Here is a 20,048-nt window from a genome sequence, read left to right on the forward strand (position 1 = left end):
CAGAAGACAGCCATTAAGATCCTTTTGGCCTTCTCTTCTTAACCCAACCTTGAAAATCATGACCATTCAAAAATAAATACAAGTTTCAGGCCTTTGATATTATGGTTGTTGAGCAGGAAGGGATCAAGTTTTCAGGGTGCTCTGCATTACCACAAATGCTGCTGCATTGTTTTGTCTGCATCTTTCATTGTTTTAATGGAGCCATCATTCTCTCATTTTCACTTACTACAGAGAAATGAAGCTGTAAATAAGACAAGTGTTACAAGAAAGGAAAAATTTGACAAAACTTTAAATGTAATTTTAATTGGAAGTGGTTTTTTAGGCACATAAAAATGCTTTATATGTAGTGCTGCCTCAGTGATCATGAAACAGAGTATGCAGTTTCCCACAAAGGAACTAATAATAATAACAATAATAATAATAATAATAATAATAATAATAATAATAATAATAATAATAATAATAATAATAGATTCTAAAATCCAAATTAGATATTGACAAATGAAGCAAACATTTCTGAGCAACAGTAGAAAGATAGGGCATTGTTTATACTTAAAAAAAAATCAATTTGGGTGTCTTACTTTCTTTTATTATTTTTTTTTTGCTTTGAAGATGCAGTTCTTGAAGAGATTCACAGAAAGATAGGGTGGCAAAATGTCTTAACCCAGCATTCATACAGAGAGGCCTCTGTAAACCTGACAATTGAGAAGTTTCAGTTTTGACTGACATGCAATTTAAAAGTTGATTTGATCAGTGCTTTCCTCAGCAACCCAATTTCTATAGTCACCAGTGAAGAACATTATCTTCCATGTAAAGAAATATTTAAAGAATTAAAGACAAAATAAAATCAGTAATGATTAATGGAAAATATTGGGTGGTTTACCTACTGTCTAAAAAAGTAAGGAAGCAAGGGGGGGGAGGAGGGACAGGGGAAAAAGCTTTGTGATATATGAGTACTAAAATGATATGCAATTAAAGAACACAAAGCTATTGTGCAAACTGAAGTGAGGAACAGCACGAATAGAGGCTGGAGATCAAAAGACTTGAAATAGATGAGGACAAGTTCTGGGAAAATCGTTATAAACAATAAGAATGTCTTAGAAGTGGTTTATTTCATAAACAGGAAGCACGTGAAAGGCTACATAGGTAGTGTGATGTTTTTTAGTAGACATGAGAAGGCACTTTTGGAAAAGAAAGGAAAAAAATAAGGAAAAAAATAGCACTGAATAAAATCTAGTTTTGAAAATTATGCAATCTTAAAAAAAAAAAAAAAAAAAAAAAAAAAGTAGCCCAATGCATCATCTACCTTGCTTCCCTCTCACTGAGACAATCTATATTCCTCTTACATAGGAAACAGCAAGATGGCAAGAGCTTATAAAAAATTACCTTTTTTTGCTGATTCTCTTAGGCAATTCTGAAAAGTCTGAAAGTGTTTGAGTTATTACTGTTTTTAATGAAAAGTTACTGCAAGCAGATATAGATACAAATAAACATTCAAAAACCCGTAAATGACTGGAGCCTTCAGACAAAGTAGCTCAAGAAATGTGAAAATTTGTATTCTGTCAGAGTTTAGAGGGATTGTGCTATATCCTATTTCAGTTGGTTGTGCTGCTAGGTGGAGATTATAAATGTGGAGTTCTTCCTCAGTCTTTGCTCTTACAAGACAGAAATTACTTCAATGGCATTCATCTGCATTCAGATGAGTAAAGGAAAACATCAGTCAGCAATAACTTAGCATTAACTGCTCTTTAATTAGTATAATGAGCCTTTCTAGATGGTGTTCAGTTATATTTCCAGTGCTTTCCCAAGTGAAGAATTAATTCCGCATAACCTGTCTGAAAAATGCTATAACTAATGTGAATGCTGTTTTATCATGCATCTTCATTATTAAGTAGTGTTTATAGCCCAGCCAAAATCTGTTAGAACAAGTCAGGGAGGGAGATTAAAGAGAAACCAGAGTTCAATATATACAGTGCTTATATACAGAGAGATAGCTAGGCTTGCTCACTGTTGCCTTAATTGTCAGGAAGAGACTTAGGACTGAAAGAAAGATGTTGCACTCCTCTGTTTCTTGCTAGTAAAATATCCTGCCCTATACATGGCCCTGTACCTATTGTACTTATGGATTCTTGTTTGCTTCATCGTAGCAGCACAGGAACTATTTTCATTAAAAGCCCCAAGAATCTTTAAGGTTCACTGGGTTGCACACAGTACAGCCCACACATCAGTGTCCTCCATCAACACTGCAAGTAGAGCAAGGATATATAGGCTAACTCTGATACCCAGACCTTGTTCAAATGAGAAAGTAATAAGACCAAGGAGTGGAGAAAAGGATTGGAAATGTAGTCAGCAAGATCTCAAATGTTAAAACAGGTGTACTCAAGTGTTCTCAACCTAAGAGGCTGCCATCCACCTCTGGTGCCTCATTTACAGAGCAGTATGTCTGGAATGAAGGATGTCAGAACAGTCTGACGGCAGTATCTCTGGACCTTCTGCGGGGACTGTTCCCTGCATAGCAAATTCACAAGTGCAGTATGCTAAGGAGGTATGTCAGGTTAATAACACAACTTTTTCTGACCTGAGTCAAGCATATCCTAAATACCAAAGCGGGGTTGGATTGAGTTTTTCTGAGGAAACAAGGTTACATATTCATACTAAGAAAAGCTGCCAAGATACTTTTTCTGCTGCGTTTGATGTGTGTTAATGAACAAGACAGCAGGACTGATTTGCTCACGTTTAGCATTCAGGTCCCATCACATGTATCTGTCCTGAAAGTTATGTTGAAAGATTTACTGAGACTGACAGCCTGATCTGTGGAGGTCTTACATGCCAATGAAGTCCTGTGCATACCTGTTGCCAGTTCCACATCTTGTGTGCCCTCCACCCTATTAATGACCCCAATACAAGGTATTTTCAGTGAGCTGGCACTCAGACAAAACAAATGAGTCTCTCTGGCAGGTCTTGGGGCAATCAGCCTCTCCAGATTTCTACTGGAGTATCTGTGTTTGTGTGCATGTGTGTATGTGTGTGTGTGCGTTGGAGGGGGGTGGGAGTTACAACAGTGGCGTCAGAACAATGCTACACTCTGCAGATCTGTTCAGTAATAAATACAAAAATAAATAAATATCTAAATATACCCTTTTTCTTTCCTTTCTCTTTCCCTTCCCTTCCTCCCTTCTCTTCTCCCCTTTACTGTCAGGAAGGGCCACCTCTGAAGGGCCAATTCAGTACAGCCTGGCACCAACACAGACGGACGTCAACAGCAGTTACAACAGTGAGTCAATTTCTAATCAAGGAACTCCTTGAAAAGGTGTTGTGTTGTTTTTATGTGCATGTGGAAGGTGCAAGAACTTTGCAGAGGGCTTTGGGAGGAAGGATGGGGTAAGTGTTTTAACCCTCACTCCCTCTGGTTGGAGCAGCCTGCCAAGTAGTCGATGCCCCACTAAAAGTGTGACACCCTTCTTGTGGGTTTGAGGTAATTTCACTGCTATTGCTTAGATTCTGTGGTGCTCCCTGGAGCACCTGACAGGTGAAGATAAGCCTTTGCACAGTATAAGACCTCATTGGCTTCTTCTCCTAATACGTGTGTTGGGAAGAGACACTCTTCATGGGGTATAGGCAGAGAGGATAAAATGCATTGCAAAGAGAAAATGAAAATCGACACCTGCTCCTCTGCACTCCTGTCATGTGTCTTCCTCCTGGTGATTCCCCTGGGACCAGAAATACTTGGACTAGTATCACAGAAAAGATAGATGGGGAAGGAGCTCATGTGTTAAAGGAGTAGTTGACAAGTGGATGATCTGGAGGAGACGAAAAGTGGTGATGGCAAATGCAGACACCAGCAGATGGGAAAAGACATGGCAGTCAGAATATTCAGTGAAAACAGTTTTAGGCCTCTGGAAAAACAGTCTGTGGGTCTAAGAATGTCATGGTGATGTAGGTTTTAGCTAAACCATCTGGCCTGAGACCCAGCACAAGACTCCATTTGTGTGTGCCCCCTTCTCCTTCCAAGTTGGTATGTCCAATAACACCCTCGCCCTCAATTAGGGACTGAGTGAGCAGACCTTGTCTGTCATTGGTTCAAGACTGACCATCAGAGCTATATAATTTCTAGCTTTTCATACATTCATTGAAAGGTACATAGAAAGCAAGCTACTGCACAGTGATGGGATTGTCCCTGTACATTCTAGCCGTGTTTCTTCAGCATAGTTCTAACATTTTCCATGCATCTGCTACGTATTCTATCTTTGGTACATGTATGAAGATACAGCTTGCTATGAATTTATTCAAAGACATTTTGTTAAATTCTTGCTCAAAAACTCTAAATATAACTGTAACACTGTTACCATAAGTTATGCTGAAATCTGATCTTGTGCTGCACAATGAAAAACGGAAAACTTACCACACAAACTAATGTCTCACTGTTTTGTGACTCTTAGGCAAAGAATTGGTTGTTTCTTCTTGCCATAATTCTGTGTCCCATATGCTTGAGTGAGTCACAGTATTTTTTTCTCCCTTTTAGCTTTCTGATTGTTTATTTAAGTCCCACAGTTTGTGCAGTCTGATGGTTGCCTCTGTAAACTGTTGCTTGGAAGTGTTGATATCCTGGATAGTGCATCAAACCAGATGTTTAAGCAGCTGTATCCTCAACCCTGTGAACAGTTCTGTGTGTCAGTAAACACGTGGACATGAGCCTTGAGATCAACAGGATGACTCACTGTGAAATTACAGCATGCATTTGAGGGATCTAGGCCTCTATTTGTGCCGGGTGGAAGTGGATTTTAAAATCAAGCATTATCTCACAGATATCACGCTAAGCACCTGCGAAATTTAAGTTGATGCTTGGCTCATCCTAAGATGTGTTTTACACTCAGTGAGTATGTCTGAAGTATAACACACAGGACTTATATTTTACCAGGTTCTTGATGAAAAAACAGCAGTAGAAAATAGCAACACCATCAGACTTGAGCAGACCCATGGTCTGGGAGAGGAGGAGGTGGTATGCATTTCTGCAGGACTTAAAAGTCTCTGCAAAATACTTATTCCTTTTATTATGATATTATGAAATATCATGTCTTTGTTTTTGCTCACCTAGTCTTTAATCTTCGAATCCTCTGCTTATCCAGAGCAGCACCCATTTGAGGATTTTTGTTTCTTTTTTTCCTCAAGCTGTTAGAGCACTTAATCAAACTTTGAAATGGATAGTAATTAGACTTGAAATTCTTCTATGAACTGTGATTGGTTTTGTTATGCTTGCTGTTTTTCCTCTCCAGAAAGAGCAGTTTACAGCTACATTATGTGAGTTTTCAGGAGAAAATTCAAGTGATAAATGTAAGAGTACGTAATGCCAAACAGCTGCACTCTTGGGCAAAGCTATTCTCAGTGCTCAGCAATGAATTATTATTTTTTTGTTTGTTTGTTTTTAATATTAATTTGTAATTAGCCTCTCCCTCTCTCCTTATATGAGACTGGACCTGTGCTGCTAAGTGTTGAAAAGATTGTAGACAATGCAAGACTTAGAGACTCATAAGAACACCTCAAAATATTGTTAGGATTTTATCATTAAAATTAAGGATATTCTCTGTTTAGTCTCCTTTTAATGACAAAGCCCAGAAAGAAAAGCATAGGAAGAGATGGTCTATCTAGGAGGACAAACCAAAGGGCAAGAAAAAGGAAGGGGTTTGAGTCCCGTTTCATGAATGAACAGTTGAAGAAATCTCCCTCTGAGAGTGAGTACTGGGATAGGGGCTAAGAGGGTATACACTCTTCTATATCCTTGGAGATGCTCAAAAGTTCACAGAACAAAGCTTGGAGCAACCTAGTAGAAGCTGGAAGATAGGCTTTGAATAGATGTTGGATCTGATGTCTTCTACAGGGCCTTTCCAAACAACAGCATTCTCTAATTCTGTTATCTAAGGTAAAGTCTATGGCAAAATTCTGTCTATTAAGGTTAAATAGCTTGACACTTGGTTTAGAACCTTAGCTACAGAAAACATCTTCCTTCAGTGGAAATAGGCTGTCTTATCTAAAACCACCAAATGAGTGGTGTCTTCTGGTAGTCTGCAGTGGACAGGAGAAATTGTGATGGAATCTACTGCACTAAGTTAAAATCAAGTCTGCTATATATGCAGAGTAAATAAGATTAGAGGAAACCAGGGCTGGAAGGTAAACTGGTGATTTTAATTAGGCAAAGAAAGCTTGCTTCCTGTAAGACAGAGTCCAACTGAAGTCTCTCAAGGGCAAGAGGACAAAACCGTCCTTCCATAGAGGTCCTGGGGATCAGTGCTAGCTGCCACTCATTCTGACAGCATTTTTTCCTGTTGTGTAGCAAAATTGAACAGGTCAGGTCCTGGGGCTGCCAATCCAACAAAGTTTGCACCAGCCTTTTGAAGAGAAGTAGATATTCTCCAAGGGCTTAACATTTGTGGCTCTACTGTGACGTTGTGATAAAGTTCCAGGCTCTTTCAGTGGGAAGAAAGTATCATTCCATTACAATAATCACTTGTGATATCACACCCACTGCTATTTTATTGTCCGTTTTCAAACTCTAGGGTCCCATTTGGTTTTGATATACACCATTGCCTCCTAAATGTTTTTTAACCTTTTTTTTTTTTTTTCAGTGATGGGATTCTAAGCTGAGAGCTCATTATAAATTTCTACTGTGCATACTGAGCTCCTAAGTATTACCTGAGGCAGGGTCCGTGGGAAGATGTAATTGCAGATATTGTGTTAGACCAGCTGATACAGATGTGAAAAACAAACTGATTTTCTGACACGTCGTTCACTGTTCATATCCGAAAAAGAAGCAGAAAAATTCAAGCTATCCTACTGCATTCTGAGCTTATTGGCTGTTGTATTTTGCACAATGAATACTGCTATTCAGAATCCACTGGAGCTTGTTGTGTGACTGCTATAGATTTTAGTTGGCTTAGGGATTAGTGTCATATCAGCAAGTTTAATAATTATATTGGAGTTTATATATGTATTTTTATTGCTATCTGTGACATAACTACTTTTTGTTTTATTTTGTTTTTCTTATGGCTGTTCATTAAAAACTGAACTAGGTGACTCCCTGAGACATGCCAGATTTTTTCTGCTGTATGCCAATGATCATTAGTTCTGTTGGCAGAGCTCATAGGGAAAATTTAGTAAGTGATCTATCTTACTAACAGAACTATGACAAGCTGATTTGTTATTGTAAGAGTCAGACTCTTATCCATTCTGTGCTCTGACTTATGCACTGTGATGCCTTAATTTTGTCAGCATCCTAATCATGAAAATCTTCCATGGGAGTGTCCTGCCCATGATCTTAGCATTAACAAGACGTAATTGTGCAGTGTCTTCCATGGAAGCATTTAATTCCACTACACCTGCCAATTTCAAAACGTTGTTTTTGTTTCAATTAATGGAAGCTGCTTCATTCTGGCACAAATTTTGGTGTCAAGATCTGCACAGTAGCAGACGAAGAACAGCTACCAAAAGAGAGCCCCAGGCTCTCATCCTGTGGAGGATTTTTGAAGGAAACTGGGATGGCTGGACACCACTCACTTGTGCATAAGGGCTCCTAGTGCATGTAGATATTTTATGAATCTGAACAATTTTTGAGTGAATTTGTGGCAGGATAGAGGTATAAAACTGCTAATCTCCTCAGGAGATGCACACCTGTGATACACTATGGACCACAGGTTCCTTATCTACAACACTAAAACACCACAGCAAAAGCCTATTTTTCCAGGTGAGGGGAAAATTCAAAGCAGATAGCAGAGATTAGACAAAAGTATGTCATTGTTCAGTAGTCTTGCATCTGACTTTCTGTGAACATGACAAAGAAGTGATAGGAAAAATAAAAAAGAATAATCAAGACATGGAGGCATAGGAACTTCTGCTTTAAAATGTAGGAATTCAGAGTCGCTAATAGAAAATAAAGACGTCAGTTTTGCAACAACTAATTAGACTGTGGACATGGAATCCACTGCCATGGGAAGATTTCAAAGCCAAAAGCTTGGTTAAATTCAAAGAAGCATTAGCAACTTGTATTAATTAGAAGATACATTGTAATTATTACAAGACAGGTAGTAATTAATTATGATGAAAATTATGGAAAGAATATTGGTTGCTGTGCTTTGGGTATTAAGCCAACCTCTACCAGGAACCAAGATGAAATAATCTAGCAGACAGACAATCTGCATTAAGCAGAAAATTACCTGAGAAATACCTGGGATTGATCACAATGATACATAAGATTTAGAAGGCCTTGGGTCATATCCAGGCTATCAGTTAATCTAATTTCCTTTCTAAACTATTCCATTCTTGTTTTTGTGTAGTTAAGTCTTTCAGGTGCCCAGCTGCTGATGAGTAATCTATTCTGATCATACTGATTCACAGTGAGTCAGAAAAATGGACTTTCTAATGAAACTTTCAGAAGAATCATGTTGAGCTTTGTGTATGTGAAGCCTGAATATTGTCATAAATAACAGGGTTGAGGAAACAGGTGAGTAGGTGTAACTCTCAGCCTAGCACAAATTCAGTGATCAAGATGCAGAGTTGGAATGGTTGTATATTGTCATAATAGCAGTGACCATGTGTATTAGCAATGAGTTGTGAAAAAGCAAGCTGTGGGAACCATCGAGTAAGTTTCCTTGAAATATGTTCAGGGTTACTAATAAAATGTCTGTGGACAAGTCTGCTGGGTCACAGATTTGCAATAGACTGGCTCCTCAGTAAGGAAATTGATTGACATCAGGGAACACTAGAAAACCCTACTCTCCTGGTGCATTTCATTTCACGTTTACCATTCACAGGACAACCCAGACAGTGGCATTCATAGACATGCTTATTGTGGACAGCAAAACTGGGGATGAGTTATGAAGTTAGTTATCACCTAGGCAGTGTACGTGCAAGGTAAGCGGCATGTCTCACTGAGTGCCCATGTAAATGTTTAACATCCACTAAGTGCAGAGGAACTGAGAAAGGAGAAGGATGCCTCATGTACAAGCAAAAAGAATTAAGGCCACATTCTGCTGCCTGATTTCTGCCTAAGCCTTTCTGGTCAGGGTCTCCGTCTCCATTGCCTTCAGCAGTGTCTTGAATTGCAGTTGCAAGCATTCAGTTGTTCCCTGGACTCAGCAGCAGGGCACAGGAGGAATATAGCCCCTGAAGAGTTCATGCAGGGAATCAGCAAAGAACAGGTACTACTCTGTAATTCAACATCTAAATTCCTCAGTGTGCTAACTTTCCTGTATCTAGAAGACACGAAGGACTTCCTGCAATGTAGTAAATTGAGAAGTATTATTCAAATACTTGTCATTTTTATGCTTTGTTTGATTATGTTAGCATTAAAGGTCATTTGAACTAAACCTGTAATGATCATTCTCATTCCACTATAACTATGTCCAGATGAAGTACTTTACTTATTAAAAAACAACAGCTTAGCTGGTTATACTTTTCTTATGTCACTAAATTATATGATTTTGTGTTGTGTCTGCTGAATGATGGGCACAGCTATCAGAAGGCATCTCGTGAAATGTCTACAGCACTACTTTTCCTGGGATCTCTGGAATAGGAATTTAAAATCACTCAGGTTAGCCAACAAAGTTACTGTGAGACTACCTCTCTTGCTCAGAACAGCCAAACGATGAATGCTGATGTTTCTGGAGTGTTGGTTTCTTTTGTGTGTGTGTGTGTGTATGTGTCTTATTGTGTTTTTAAATGTAATGTTTTCACTACAACACTGCCCTGAGTTATTAAAATTAGAATCTATCATTTTTTTTCTTTTTTAGAAAAAAAATAATTATTCTAGAGCTCTGAAATAATTATTATAATTATGTCACTTCAAATCAGAGTATCTGCCTAAGTCTTACCAGTCTTACAGAAGAACAAGTCAAAAAAAATATATATATAGTCAGTTCATGATTGCTACATGCATGACCAGCATTTCCATCTTCTAGTCTTCCCTAGGATGGCTGGGATGGCTGTGCTGCTTGGCCAGCCCTGTTTACCTCCTGATGTTCATAAGGATGGGCCAGTGTTCCCTTTTGCATTTCAGTGGCCTTTTCAGCTAGCTGCATCTGTAGGTTTCCAGGTGATACAGCAAAGAGAAAGGAGGGAAAGAGGTGGAAAAGTCCTTCAGATAGAGGTCTCAAAGTATTGCTGAAGTAGACTTGGCCTTTCACTAGCACTGGTATGTTAAATGCAACACTACACAGAAGCACTGTTAATGTTGTTGACTGCAACATGGCCAAAATGGCAAGACCACTTCAGTTCACTATAGGCATTACTGGAACACCCCAACAGCTAGGAGACACTCAAGCACTGAGCCTGGTAGGGTTTCATAGGCCTCCCTTTCCATGAAGGTGCTTTTACTTTTCTTCCCATTGCTGTCTGTTTCTTCCCATTGCTCATGCCTGTTGCAGAATAATTCTTGTTACTAGGGTCTTCTTCAAGATGGTTTCTCTAAGGAGTGCAGATAGATTTCTTATACCACGGCTGCCTAAAGTTCATCTATCCTCTTATCAATCTCTTAATGTAACACCTGCCAATGCAAACAAAAGCAAGATAATAACCCAGCAGAACAACACCCTACTGGATATGGTGAGCTCTCTCTTGCATGTGGCCTTTACAACAAGATTGGATTTTAGGTAACCAGGGGCCTTTTCCTTCCTAAATGGATTTCCACTGTGAGAAAAGCTCAGATGTCCTCAAGGGTCAAGACTAGGTTTGGCTATGTAACTATGCCTAGCCTTTACTGACAGGGCAGCCTCACTGCTTTCTAAGAACAGAGAGGTAGAAGGAAGACTGCCATCCAGGATATGGCTGTAGGAACAAGCTACCACAGACAATCCAGCATATAGCAAGTACTTAATTTAAAATGCACGTACCATACCCTCTCACCCTGTTACCAGCATGAGGTAGTTCCATTTTGCTTGCAGGGGAACAATTCACTTCTCTTCTCAATGTATCATTTATATTGAGTTTTGCTTTCCTCTCTGATAAAGAAGGTTATCAGCATGTTCATGCCCAGTAGGCATCAGGTTGCATCTGCTCTTAAATTCAGAGCACATAGCTGTGCCCTCAATTTCCATTGGAAACCTGAATGTAACGAGATTAAAATAGACTGCAACCAGATGCTTGATGATAAAGAGGTCCTGCTTACTTGGTCTAATTGCAATTTATGCTGTAAGGATTTTGTTGCTAATGACTAATCTTTCTAAGGGTTCAATGAGTCTGCTGGATGTGAGACATAGGCAGAGTCATGATAGTTCTGAGGTTTTGATTTCAGAAAGTTTGGGATTCAAAAATTGCTGAGCAGAACTGCCCAGTCTCAGGAAGTGACTGCAAAATACATACTCTGGCACTCTATCCAGCTATAGATATGACAAGCAGGGACGTCTATCTTTCAGGATGTGGTAATCAGTAGTGCTTGCCTTGCACTGTTCATGTGCAGCAAAATGGGTCATTTGGCTCCTGGATGTGCCACATCTTCTTTAGCACAGAGTTTAGAAGGAAACCTTCAATTTTCTTTGTTTTGTGCCAATTGAACTTCCATAAGCAAAGGCTGGAAAGGCAGGTGAGTGCAAAACAAGGTGATTTTTACAAAGAGGTCACTTCAAATCTTTCTGACAGCAGGCAGGAGCAGGTCAGGGAAAAGGCAGAGGCAAAACTAGTTGAATCTGGAGGTGTGTGTCTGAAACAACTTTTTCATGGCATTGTTGCTAGTACCAGCTGTTCAAATTCCTCCAAGATGAATTTGATGTCCCTGTCTTGAGTCAAGGAAGGGCATTAGTTTTTCTCTTCCTGCAACCTCAAGGCCCGTGCTTATGCCAGTCCTTACTATGAAGTTATGGGTTCAAAACAAAACAACCTGCTTTTCTTTTTTGTACACTGGTCCATATCGGGAGTAACACAACAGTCTGAGATTGATGCAGAGAGGACCTGGAGCTCTCTATTCCTCTAGCTAGTGCACTATGGAGTTTCAAGATGTATGATCAGATCTGCAGAGCTCTTTGTTTTTAATTAATAGGTCATGACAGTGACATTTAGTTCTTTGATTGCTCTTACCTTTGTTTGTACTATTTCTTGTCTTTTTACTGTGCAAATGAGAAGTTTCAAAGTTGGACTTGCATGCGCAACAGACTGCATGTAGTCTTTTTTTATTTTATTTTGTTTGGATTGCTATAAACAGCTCCCCAAACTCCAGTTTTCAGTGTGAGTCCAAGACTGTGCTGCTGGAAGCTGCCCCTGGCACAGTAAGCGTCACTACAGCAGCTGAGACCAGGGTGTGCAGATGTCTTGGAGGCACTGTGGGCCAGAGATCCCAGAAAAGGAAACGGAGGCAGAAAACTCTGACTTGTTAGTTTTCCTGCCTGTTCTGTTAAATCCTTGAATCTTGTATTAAGAATAAAAGTGAGCTGTAAACAAAAGAGAAGTTGGCCAGGCATGTGTTCATAACAAACTTACTTTTTTTTTCTCTCTCTCTCTTTTTTTTTCTTTTTTTTTTTTTTTCCTGTACAGTATTTCCGGATAGAGTTGGATTTTCAGCCCACACTTATTATCACACTTAGATTTTGTTTTTGTACAGCCAATGTTTCTGCAAATATGAACAGAAATGGCAACATGATAGTGGAAAGAAGGAAAAAAAATAATTATTTTTTTTTTAAAATAAGCAGGGTGGTAAAGGCAGCAGCACCTGAGACTTTATTTCAAGCATTTGCTTGTTACTGGAAGTGTAAGGGTGGAAGGCAGGAAATATGTGAGGAGCAAGTGTATATGGCACAATGATCTCAGCTCTCAGGTGTCTTGAGCTCTGCACATTGCATTCTTCGGGTCAGGCGTGAGCAATTTCAGGCCACACAGGCCTGTATTAAGACTGTCTTCATTATGTCAGTGGTTTTCATTATGGCCATCTCTGCTTGGTGAGAGCATTTGAAAACTGTGCTAATACAGCCTGTGTCTGTCTTTCTTTATAGGGTAATCTAGTGATAACACCACTGTGTCACAGGAAGCACCATGTACATGTAGTGCTTGCATCTTAGCAAGTAACTTTGACTGTTCCTAAATCATGCCAAGCAAGGTAATCTCTGTCTATGCTTCCTACCTGAATAGTAAAAAGCAACCAAATCTATTATTGTACAAGATAAAGCTGCAAACTTTTAAAAAACTTCTTTTTTTTAATTTGTACTTTGCAGGATGGCCATTTACAAGACCTTTCATTTCTAAAAGATCTTTAATCATTTAATACTTTTTATTTGGATGACTAGCTTAGCAGAATTTGGCTACTTACAGCCACTAGCAAAGTAACATAATCTAGGAATACGTTATGATACAGATAGCAATACCTTTGAATATATTGGTGTGACACTGTTTCTAAAAGTCTAAATTGGTATTAGTGCAAACTGATATTTCTGAAATGTTTTGAAAAAAACAGGACGATATGTTACAAATAACTGTTTATAAATATATATATATATTTTTAAATATATCTTTCTCTCTCTCTCTCTTCTTCATTTTTTGATTTAGGATTATCATTTCTTGGCATCTTTACTGGTCCTATAAATTGCCATGTTCCTTTCATTCAGAATGGAATTAGAGGAGGAGTTTCATGGTCAGAAAGGAAAGAGGGACTTTCAGAACAAAGCAGTTACTTTCTGACACCAGCAAATCCTGTCCAGAAGGTGTATTTTCCATGGTCTTTTTTTTCAGAAATCTTTGCACAACTCTATGCAGAGAAACTAGTTAAGAAACACAGAACTTATATGAAATCTTTTCTTCTCCTCCTCCAGCTTCTGCTCTGAAGCCGTGAGGGAGTAAATCTCTTAAACACACCCCTGGAAGCTTAACTGTAATCAGGCTGGAATGCTTGATGCCAAAAAATTACAATTCCTTCAACCTGAACATCAAGAAGAGCCATTCCTTGACTAAGCAAGTGCAATAATAAGCTCCAGCAATGAGAGCCAGAATACATTACAGGTTGATAATAAATCAAGATTTAACAAGCTCAACAAAGCTGAAAACTATAAGTATTCTCTGTAGCGTGTAAAGAGAAGGCAGTTAGAACTGAAGTATGACTCCCAGTGCTGGCAGAGGAGAGTGGCCCTAACATGACTGATGGAAGCAGTGCTATGGCAGAAGGTGTGCTCCTCTGCTCACTGTGGAGAGTGTTTGTGAATAATTAGAGGGAAAGATGAGCTTCTCAAAGAAGCTGTGCTGACACCTCCAGTTTCTTCTGTGATTTTGAAGATCATCTCATGGACAGTCCTTTCCTTCCAGAAAAAATAAAATAAATAATAATAATAATAATAATAATAATAATAATAATAATAATAATAATAATAAAGTACCAAAATACTGTAGTTTATGGGATTTTTTTTTTCTCTCTGATTTCTTATATTTTGCTATTCAAGTCCAAAACTCCTGAGGACAGTTTTGCTGGGAATTTTTCATGTTGCTTCCAAGTCATTGCAAACAAAATAAATTCATTTAATTTAAGGGTAATTCTAATAAACATTTCTCCCCCAGCATCTTAGTTCTCACCACTCAAGGGATGGAGCTGGAAAGGTGATAAGGAAGTTCTGTTACTCTTATAACCAGTTCCTCGGGGTGTTGTTGCAGTCACATTGCTAGATTGCAACATAACTTTGAAATAAGAAGGAAACTCCATTTAAGGTTTGTATCATTGTATTCAAATTCATAAAGATTTGCTGTCCAGCTGCAGACTAGCAGAATTGGTGGCAACTGAAAATTTCAGCCTTTGAGGCCAGCAATATTTTGAATCTCAGGAATATGTTAGTGCATAAGGTACACAGTTTTGTGAAGCCAAGTGGGTGTTTGCCCCTGGTCTGGCAGGAAACCACAGCCTCACTACAGCTTCATATGGCAACTGCTCAAACAAGCGTGTAGGTCAGCTGATTTGCTTTGTCAAACATCAGAGGGAGACATTTTTCATCTTTCAGTCTGTTGCACCTCAGGAGGGAGTTTTCACTCTAACCTTCTTAGACCTCTCTTGCACTTTAAAATTGGTCACTCCTCTTTCTTTTTTTTTTTTTTTTTTTTTTTTCCTCAGAGCACATCAGATTCCCATCCCCTAATTAGTCTGGGTTTTTTAATCGTTTATACTACTGCTGAGTTTTCTGATTTAAATTTTGTTGTGTAAGTCCTTTAGTTTTTACTAAGGCAACATGCTGGAAGAATTGGACAGCAGCTAAGCCAGGGCAGCAGTGACAGCCAGCAAAAGCCTGCAGACTGCTACCAGCTAGCATTCAACGTGGTCACCTGAGCCTGTGACTGGGCATTTATATCATTCACCTTCATGACACAGGAAACTCATACAAATCCAGCATCTTAGAGACCTCACCACAGCTGGCTTTATCATCAGCATTTTGGTGTAGATGACATACCGCTTCAGAACAAGCTGATTGCCCTTTGCTTCCATGGGGAAAAAAGTCATGATCATAAATGCCTTGTATTAGCAACTGTATATAATTGTAAGTCCTTTATTTTATTGTTTATGGGAGTAATAAACTCCTGCACTAGGAGGGAGGTCTGTAATGATGCCATCAGGGAGTGAAGGGAAAGAGAAGGGAAAGGAGATTTTTCACAGTGAGCATGATAAGCTATGTTTGTGCTACCACTGGCCCTGGGGAGGGGCAATAGTCCCCTTTGGTAAGGCTCTAGTTAGAACTTTTTCTATAAAAATGATACATCAACATCTTTACAGGATCCCTTTCTGACACGAGCAAGACACCATTGGAGTGAAGCCTGTGCAATCACTGTGGGAGAGCCTGCCGTCCCTCTCTAGACCCTCTACAGCTTGCAGTATTTCCACTGCTTTATCCTGACTTAGGCAGGTCTCTACCCAAATAACCCAAGTGTAAGTGCAGCTCTGACTTTTTTCCACTTCTCTAAATGAAGAAGAAACTTGAAATCAAATTCTGTCTACACATTCTTCAGTGCCTATGTTGAAATACCCCTAGAATTATGTTTTGGTGCCGTAAAGGTTTTGCATTCAGATGCAATTTAAGACTGGGTAGGTAAAACCACAGGAAAATAGCTGAAACATGTAAACAACTAAAAATAAACTACTGCTATGGTGCCCAAGATGGTCATTTCTTGCAGGGCATAATTGTGCATTAAATTAGGTGTTAAATAGCATGACTTGGGCAGGAGATGTGGCTGCCAAGAACTATGAAAGTCAGGAGGGATATTTTCAAAGCTACAGTGTTTTATTCTGTGTATTATTAGTATGGTAAGTGGCTTGACTGTGCTTTTGAAACGCTCAGCTCTTAAGCCCTCAGTTCTGTAAGTTTCTGTGCATATCCTATACTGTAGAGCTCAGTGGAGGTATCCACCTACAGTAAGCCAGGTTACAGAAAAGCAACTTTATGTTTAGTTCTTTAAATATAGGCTTGGTAGTGTATTTTTAGGCCTTCAAGTTTGAAGTAATTTGCTTAAATCTGGACAATGAGAACCTTTCCTCTCCTCTCTTCTTCTCTCCTTTCTCCTCCCCTCCTCTCCTCTCCTCTCCTCTCCTCTCCTCTCCTCTCCTCTCCTCTCCTCTCCTCTCCTCTCCTCTCCTCTCCCCTTCAAAGGGAAGGGAAGAGAAGGGGTATGGTTATGGATATGGGTATGTATGGTTTGGCTCTGTGTTCTGTTTAAGCAGATTCCCTTCAATATTGTCTCCATTTGAATTCATTAGCATGTGGTTGTTTTCACATCTTGCAGTTGCAACCAGTTGTCTGTCTTGCTTGCTGTCTTCCTCCACATGCCAGTGGCAGTTATCTACTGGCTAAAGAAGAGTTCAAAGATTTTGGGTGAGAGTTTGGGAGATGAGAGGCTGGAGAGCTGCCATGCAGCAAGGGATCTGTGGGTTTGTTTGATGGCAAGTTGAATATGAAACAGCAGCATATCGTGGCACGCAAAAGGGCCAACTGTACCCTGGAGAAGAGAAGGCCTCATGGTGAGGAGTACTGCTGAGGGCAGGCCTCATGGCGGCCTGCAGCTCCCTTACCAGGGGAGGGGAGCGGAGGGGCAGGCGCTGAGCTCTGCTCTCTGGGGACAGCGACAGGACCCGAGAGAATGGCATGGAGCTGGGACAGGGGAGGGTCAGGCTGGGGGTCAGGGAAAGGTTCTGCACCCAGAAGGTGGTCGGGCACTGGGACAGGCTCCCCAGGGCAGTGGGCACAGCACCGAGCCTGACAGAGATCCAGAAGTGTTTGAAAAATGCTCTCAGACATATGGTCTGATTTTTGGGTGGTCTGGTGTGGAGCCAGGAGTTGGACCCAAGGACCCTTGTTGGTAGTTTCCAACTCATGATTTTCTGTGATTCTATGATTGTATGCTGCAGCTTATTCTCTTTGCTCCATTGAAGATCCTTTTGATTTTCGTGTCCTTTTGATTCATTAGGCACAGTTTAACTTTCATTATTTGCTTGCAGAATGTACTGCGAGTTATTAGTACTGTAATGATTCTGTGTCATCACTGGCTGTTGTTAGCCTGAAAAGCAGCTCCAAATGGGGTAGAAGTGCTACAAGATAATGTAAACCCACAATCTATAAAATCTTTATTAGATACACCATCATTTATCATCTTAATACATCTTCTGTCATGCAATGACAGACCTCCAATATTCTGTTTTTGGAGTTCTCTTCTCTTAGGCATCCTAATTGTCTTTGACTGCAACTGTTGGGAACAAATGCTGATAATTTGCCTTGTAATCCATGCTGAAAGAGAAATTAGAAAAACAGGGCCTTCAAAAGGCTTTTTTGTATTTCAGAGGATGATTTTTTTCTGGCCTACAGAGCATCTGATTGCAATTATTATACATAACATATTATAGCATGGTCATAAAAAAAAAAAAAAAAAAAAAAAAAAAAAAAGACTGAATAATCTGAATAATCTTTGAATGATTCTTTTGATATTTAAAGGGACTCCCACAGCATCAGTGGCTGCTCTCCGATCTGTAAACCAACCTCTGGCCACAGAAAATTTCCTGGAGTTTTCCACTGAGACTTCAAAAATTCCACAATTACTTAATGGGAAAAATAAATAAACAAACATTAATATTAGAAGACATCAGTTTGGATGGAAAACTTGACAGTAAAGCCCTTCTCATATGATAGTTACTCAGATCAGCCTCTGATGATTATAGCCTCTCTGTTCACATTAGTCCCACATCTGACTGGCTGGACTATCCCATAAGGGATTGTCCCAGATAGTTATGGGCCATTAAACCTTGCAGACTTATTTGAGAGCTCACTCTCTGAGTCTGCTGTCACACCTCCCTAACAACACACTGAGTTTACCACTGAGCTCTTTCTCCCAGGGTACCAGCTGCCAATTACTGCAAAGCCTTACCTGCAGATGAGTCAGTAGCTGATGCGTGGTTGTGAATTTTATTGTCCTGTGGCCAATTAGATGTTTTATTGTTTAGAGTTTTAAAAATCACATAAATTCCAAAGTAAAATCTGTGGTGCAGACCTCTTAGCATGCATGGGTATACAGATGGAAACACCCTGTGGTGATGCCTTTCTTCTGAAAATGAGCGTTTGTTCCAAGAAAAAAAACTACCTAGCCCAAAAAAGGCATCACTCAGATCTGCCTCACTTCACCCTGGTTTTAAGTTATCCCCTCAAGCTCATCCAAAGGGACACTGGAGTTCATGGCAGAATGTTTTCCCAGACATGAGAAATCCAGCAAACACGGACAGAAGGTGCAGTCTTGCAATTGAATTTGTTATGACTGCATGATAAAAAGACCAAGTTGGACACAAGTTTGTTAATAACATTGGTGATGAACAACTGTTCAGAATTCTGGTGCTAATTCAATTTATTTTTGATGTAAAATGTTCTTATGGATTTGGTATAGTGTTAACCTGGACTGTGCACTTATTAGGCAGGTTAAATATAGAGGTAGTAATGGGCTTGGCCCTTACAAATTGTGAATTTTCACAGGGGGGATTTTTTTTCTATGTCAATTCATGTATTATTTATGAATTCTATTAATCCTGATCTATATCATATTTCCATGTAAGCCTTAAGAGTGTGTGCACATTTTGACACTTCATATTTTTCTATTAACAGGTGCAGTGAAGTGTTCAGAGTGTTGTAAAACTGTCTGGCGGTTAAGGGCACCTCCCAAGAGTACAGTCAGGTGATTACCTGCGGGTGTGAATATCTTGCTGCTTTTGCAGATCATTCACCCACTGCTAGTTCTCTGTGAACTACTGATGCAATGGTGAACAGTTGCTTAAGACTGATGGTGCTAACCTGATCATGCTCAGATTTACCTCTCTGCTTATATTTGTTCAGGAACTTAGATTTTGTACTTTTAGGGATATGGGTCATAAATCCCATGCTGTAGACAGTGTGGAGCCAGAGGAAATTTCTGCCACAAGGGCAATAGAAACTTTCAGCAGCTCCTTTCCTGTGAACACCCAAAGATGTTGCACTGAGAAGCCTTACACAGAAAGAAGTTTGTCCTGGTCAAAGGAAGGCCGAGACAGGTATGTTACAAATAAATGCTTTGTCCAAGTAGACCAGAGCTCCACCACAGGTAAACAGCCCCTGCTCAGGATGGTAACTAGGAATGGTGAAAGTAGTTTTAAGACCCCTGTAGTAATGTGTCCTGGGAATGGTCACTGGACCAACAGAAATACATGTCACATGCCATGGTTTCAGGTGGAAGAAATCCTCCTTGTTAAAGAGTTGGTTCTAATTAGCAGGGGTGGCAGAATGTGGCTTGGTAGGGACTGTGATACCTGCTTTCTCCGGGCTCTCTTATATCACAGGCTGAATGGTAGTGCTGGTAGTCATCCGTGTCAGGGAAGACATGAGTTGGCCAGAGCTTTGGCTGAGAATGTTGACTATGGGATACCCTGGGCTCCCGACGGATTCTGAAGTAGTACACAGAGCCCACAGTGGGCTTCTTTGCCAGAGCAGAAACCACTTAGATATCCGGAGTACACATTTATTTGTGTGTGTGTATACATAATGGTGAATATCTTTAGCAACCACATGCATGTTCACACTCAAGAACTTGTGCTTCACTCTTTGAAA

The 20,048-nt window shown here is 39.8% G+C and overlaps 1 protein-coding gene across 6 annotated transcripts in view; it reads left to right on the forward strand.

The window, feature by feature from the left end:
- Positions 1–20,048, forward strand: part of NRG1 (neuregulin 1) — a 464,304-nt gene that overhangs the window by 165,954 nt on the left and 278,302 nt on the right. For 3 of the 6 annotated variants that reach the window (XM_072030964.1, XM_072030966.1, XM_038170102.2), the window contains exon 2: positions 3,200–3,274. The exons of 1 other annotated variant lie outside the window; for it this stretch is intronic. In XM_072030964.1, coding sequence (XP_071887065.1) covers positions 3,200–3,274 — 75 coding nt within the window. The remainder of the gene's footprint in view (positions 1–3,199; positions 3,275–20,048) is intronic. 2 more of the 6 variants (XM_072030969.1, XM_072030970.1) reach the window with 1 other exon arrangement.

The sequence above is a fragment of the Anas platyrhynchos genome, chromosome Z (assembly GCF_047663525.1).
Source record: "Anas platyrhynchos isolate ZD024472 breed Pekin duck chromosome Z, IASCAAS_PekinDuck_T2T, whole genome shotgun sequence".
Taxonomy (NCBI): domain Eukaryota; kingdom Metazoa; phylum Chordata; class Aves; order Anseriformes; family Anatidae; genus Anas; species Anas platyrhynchos.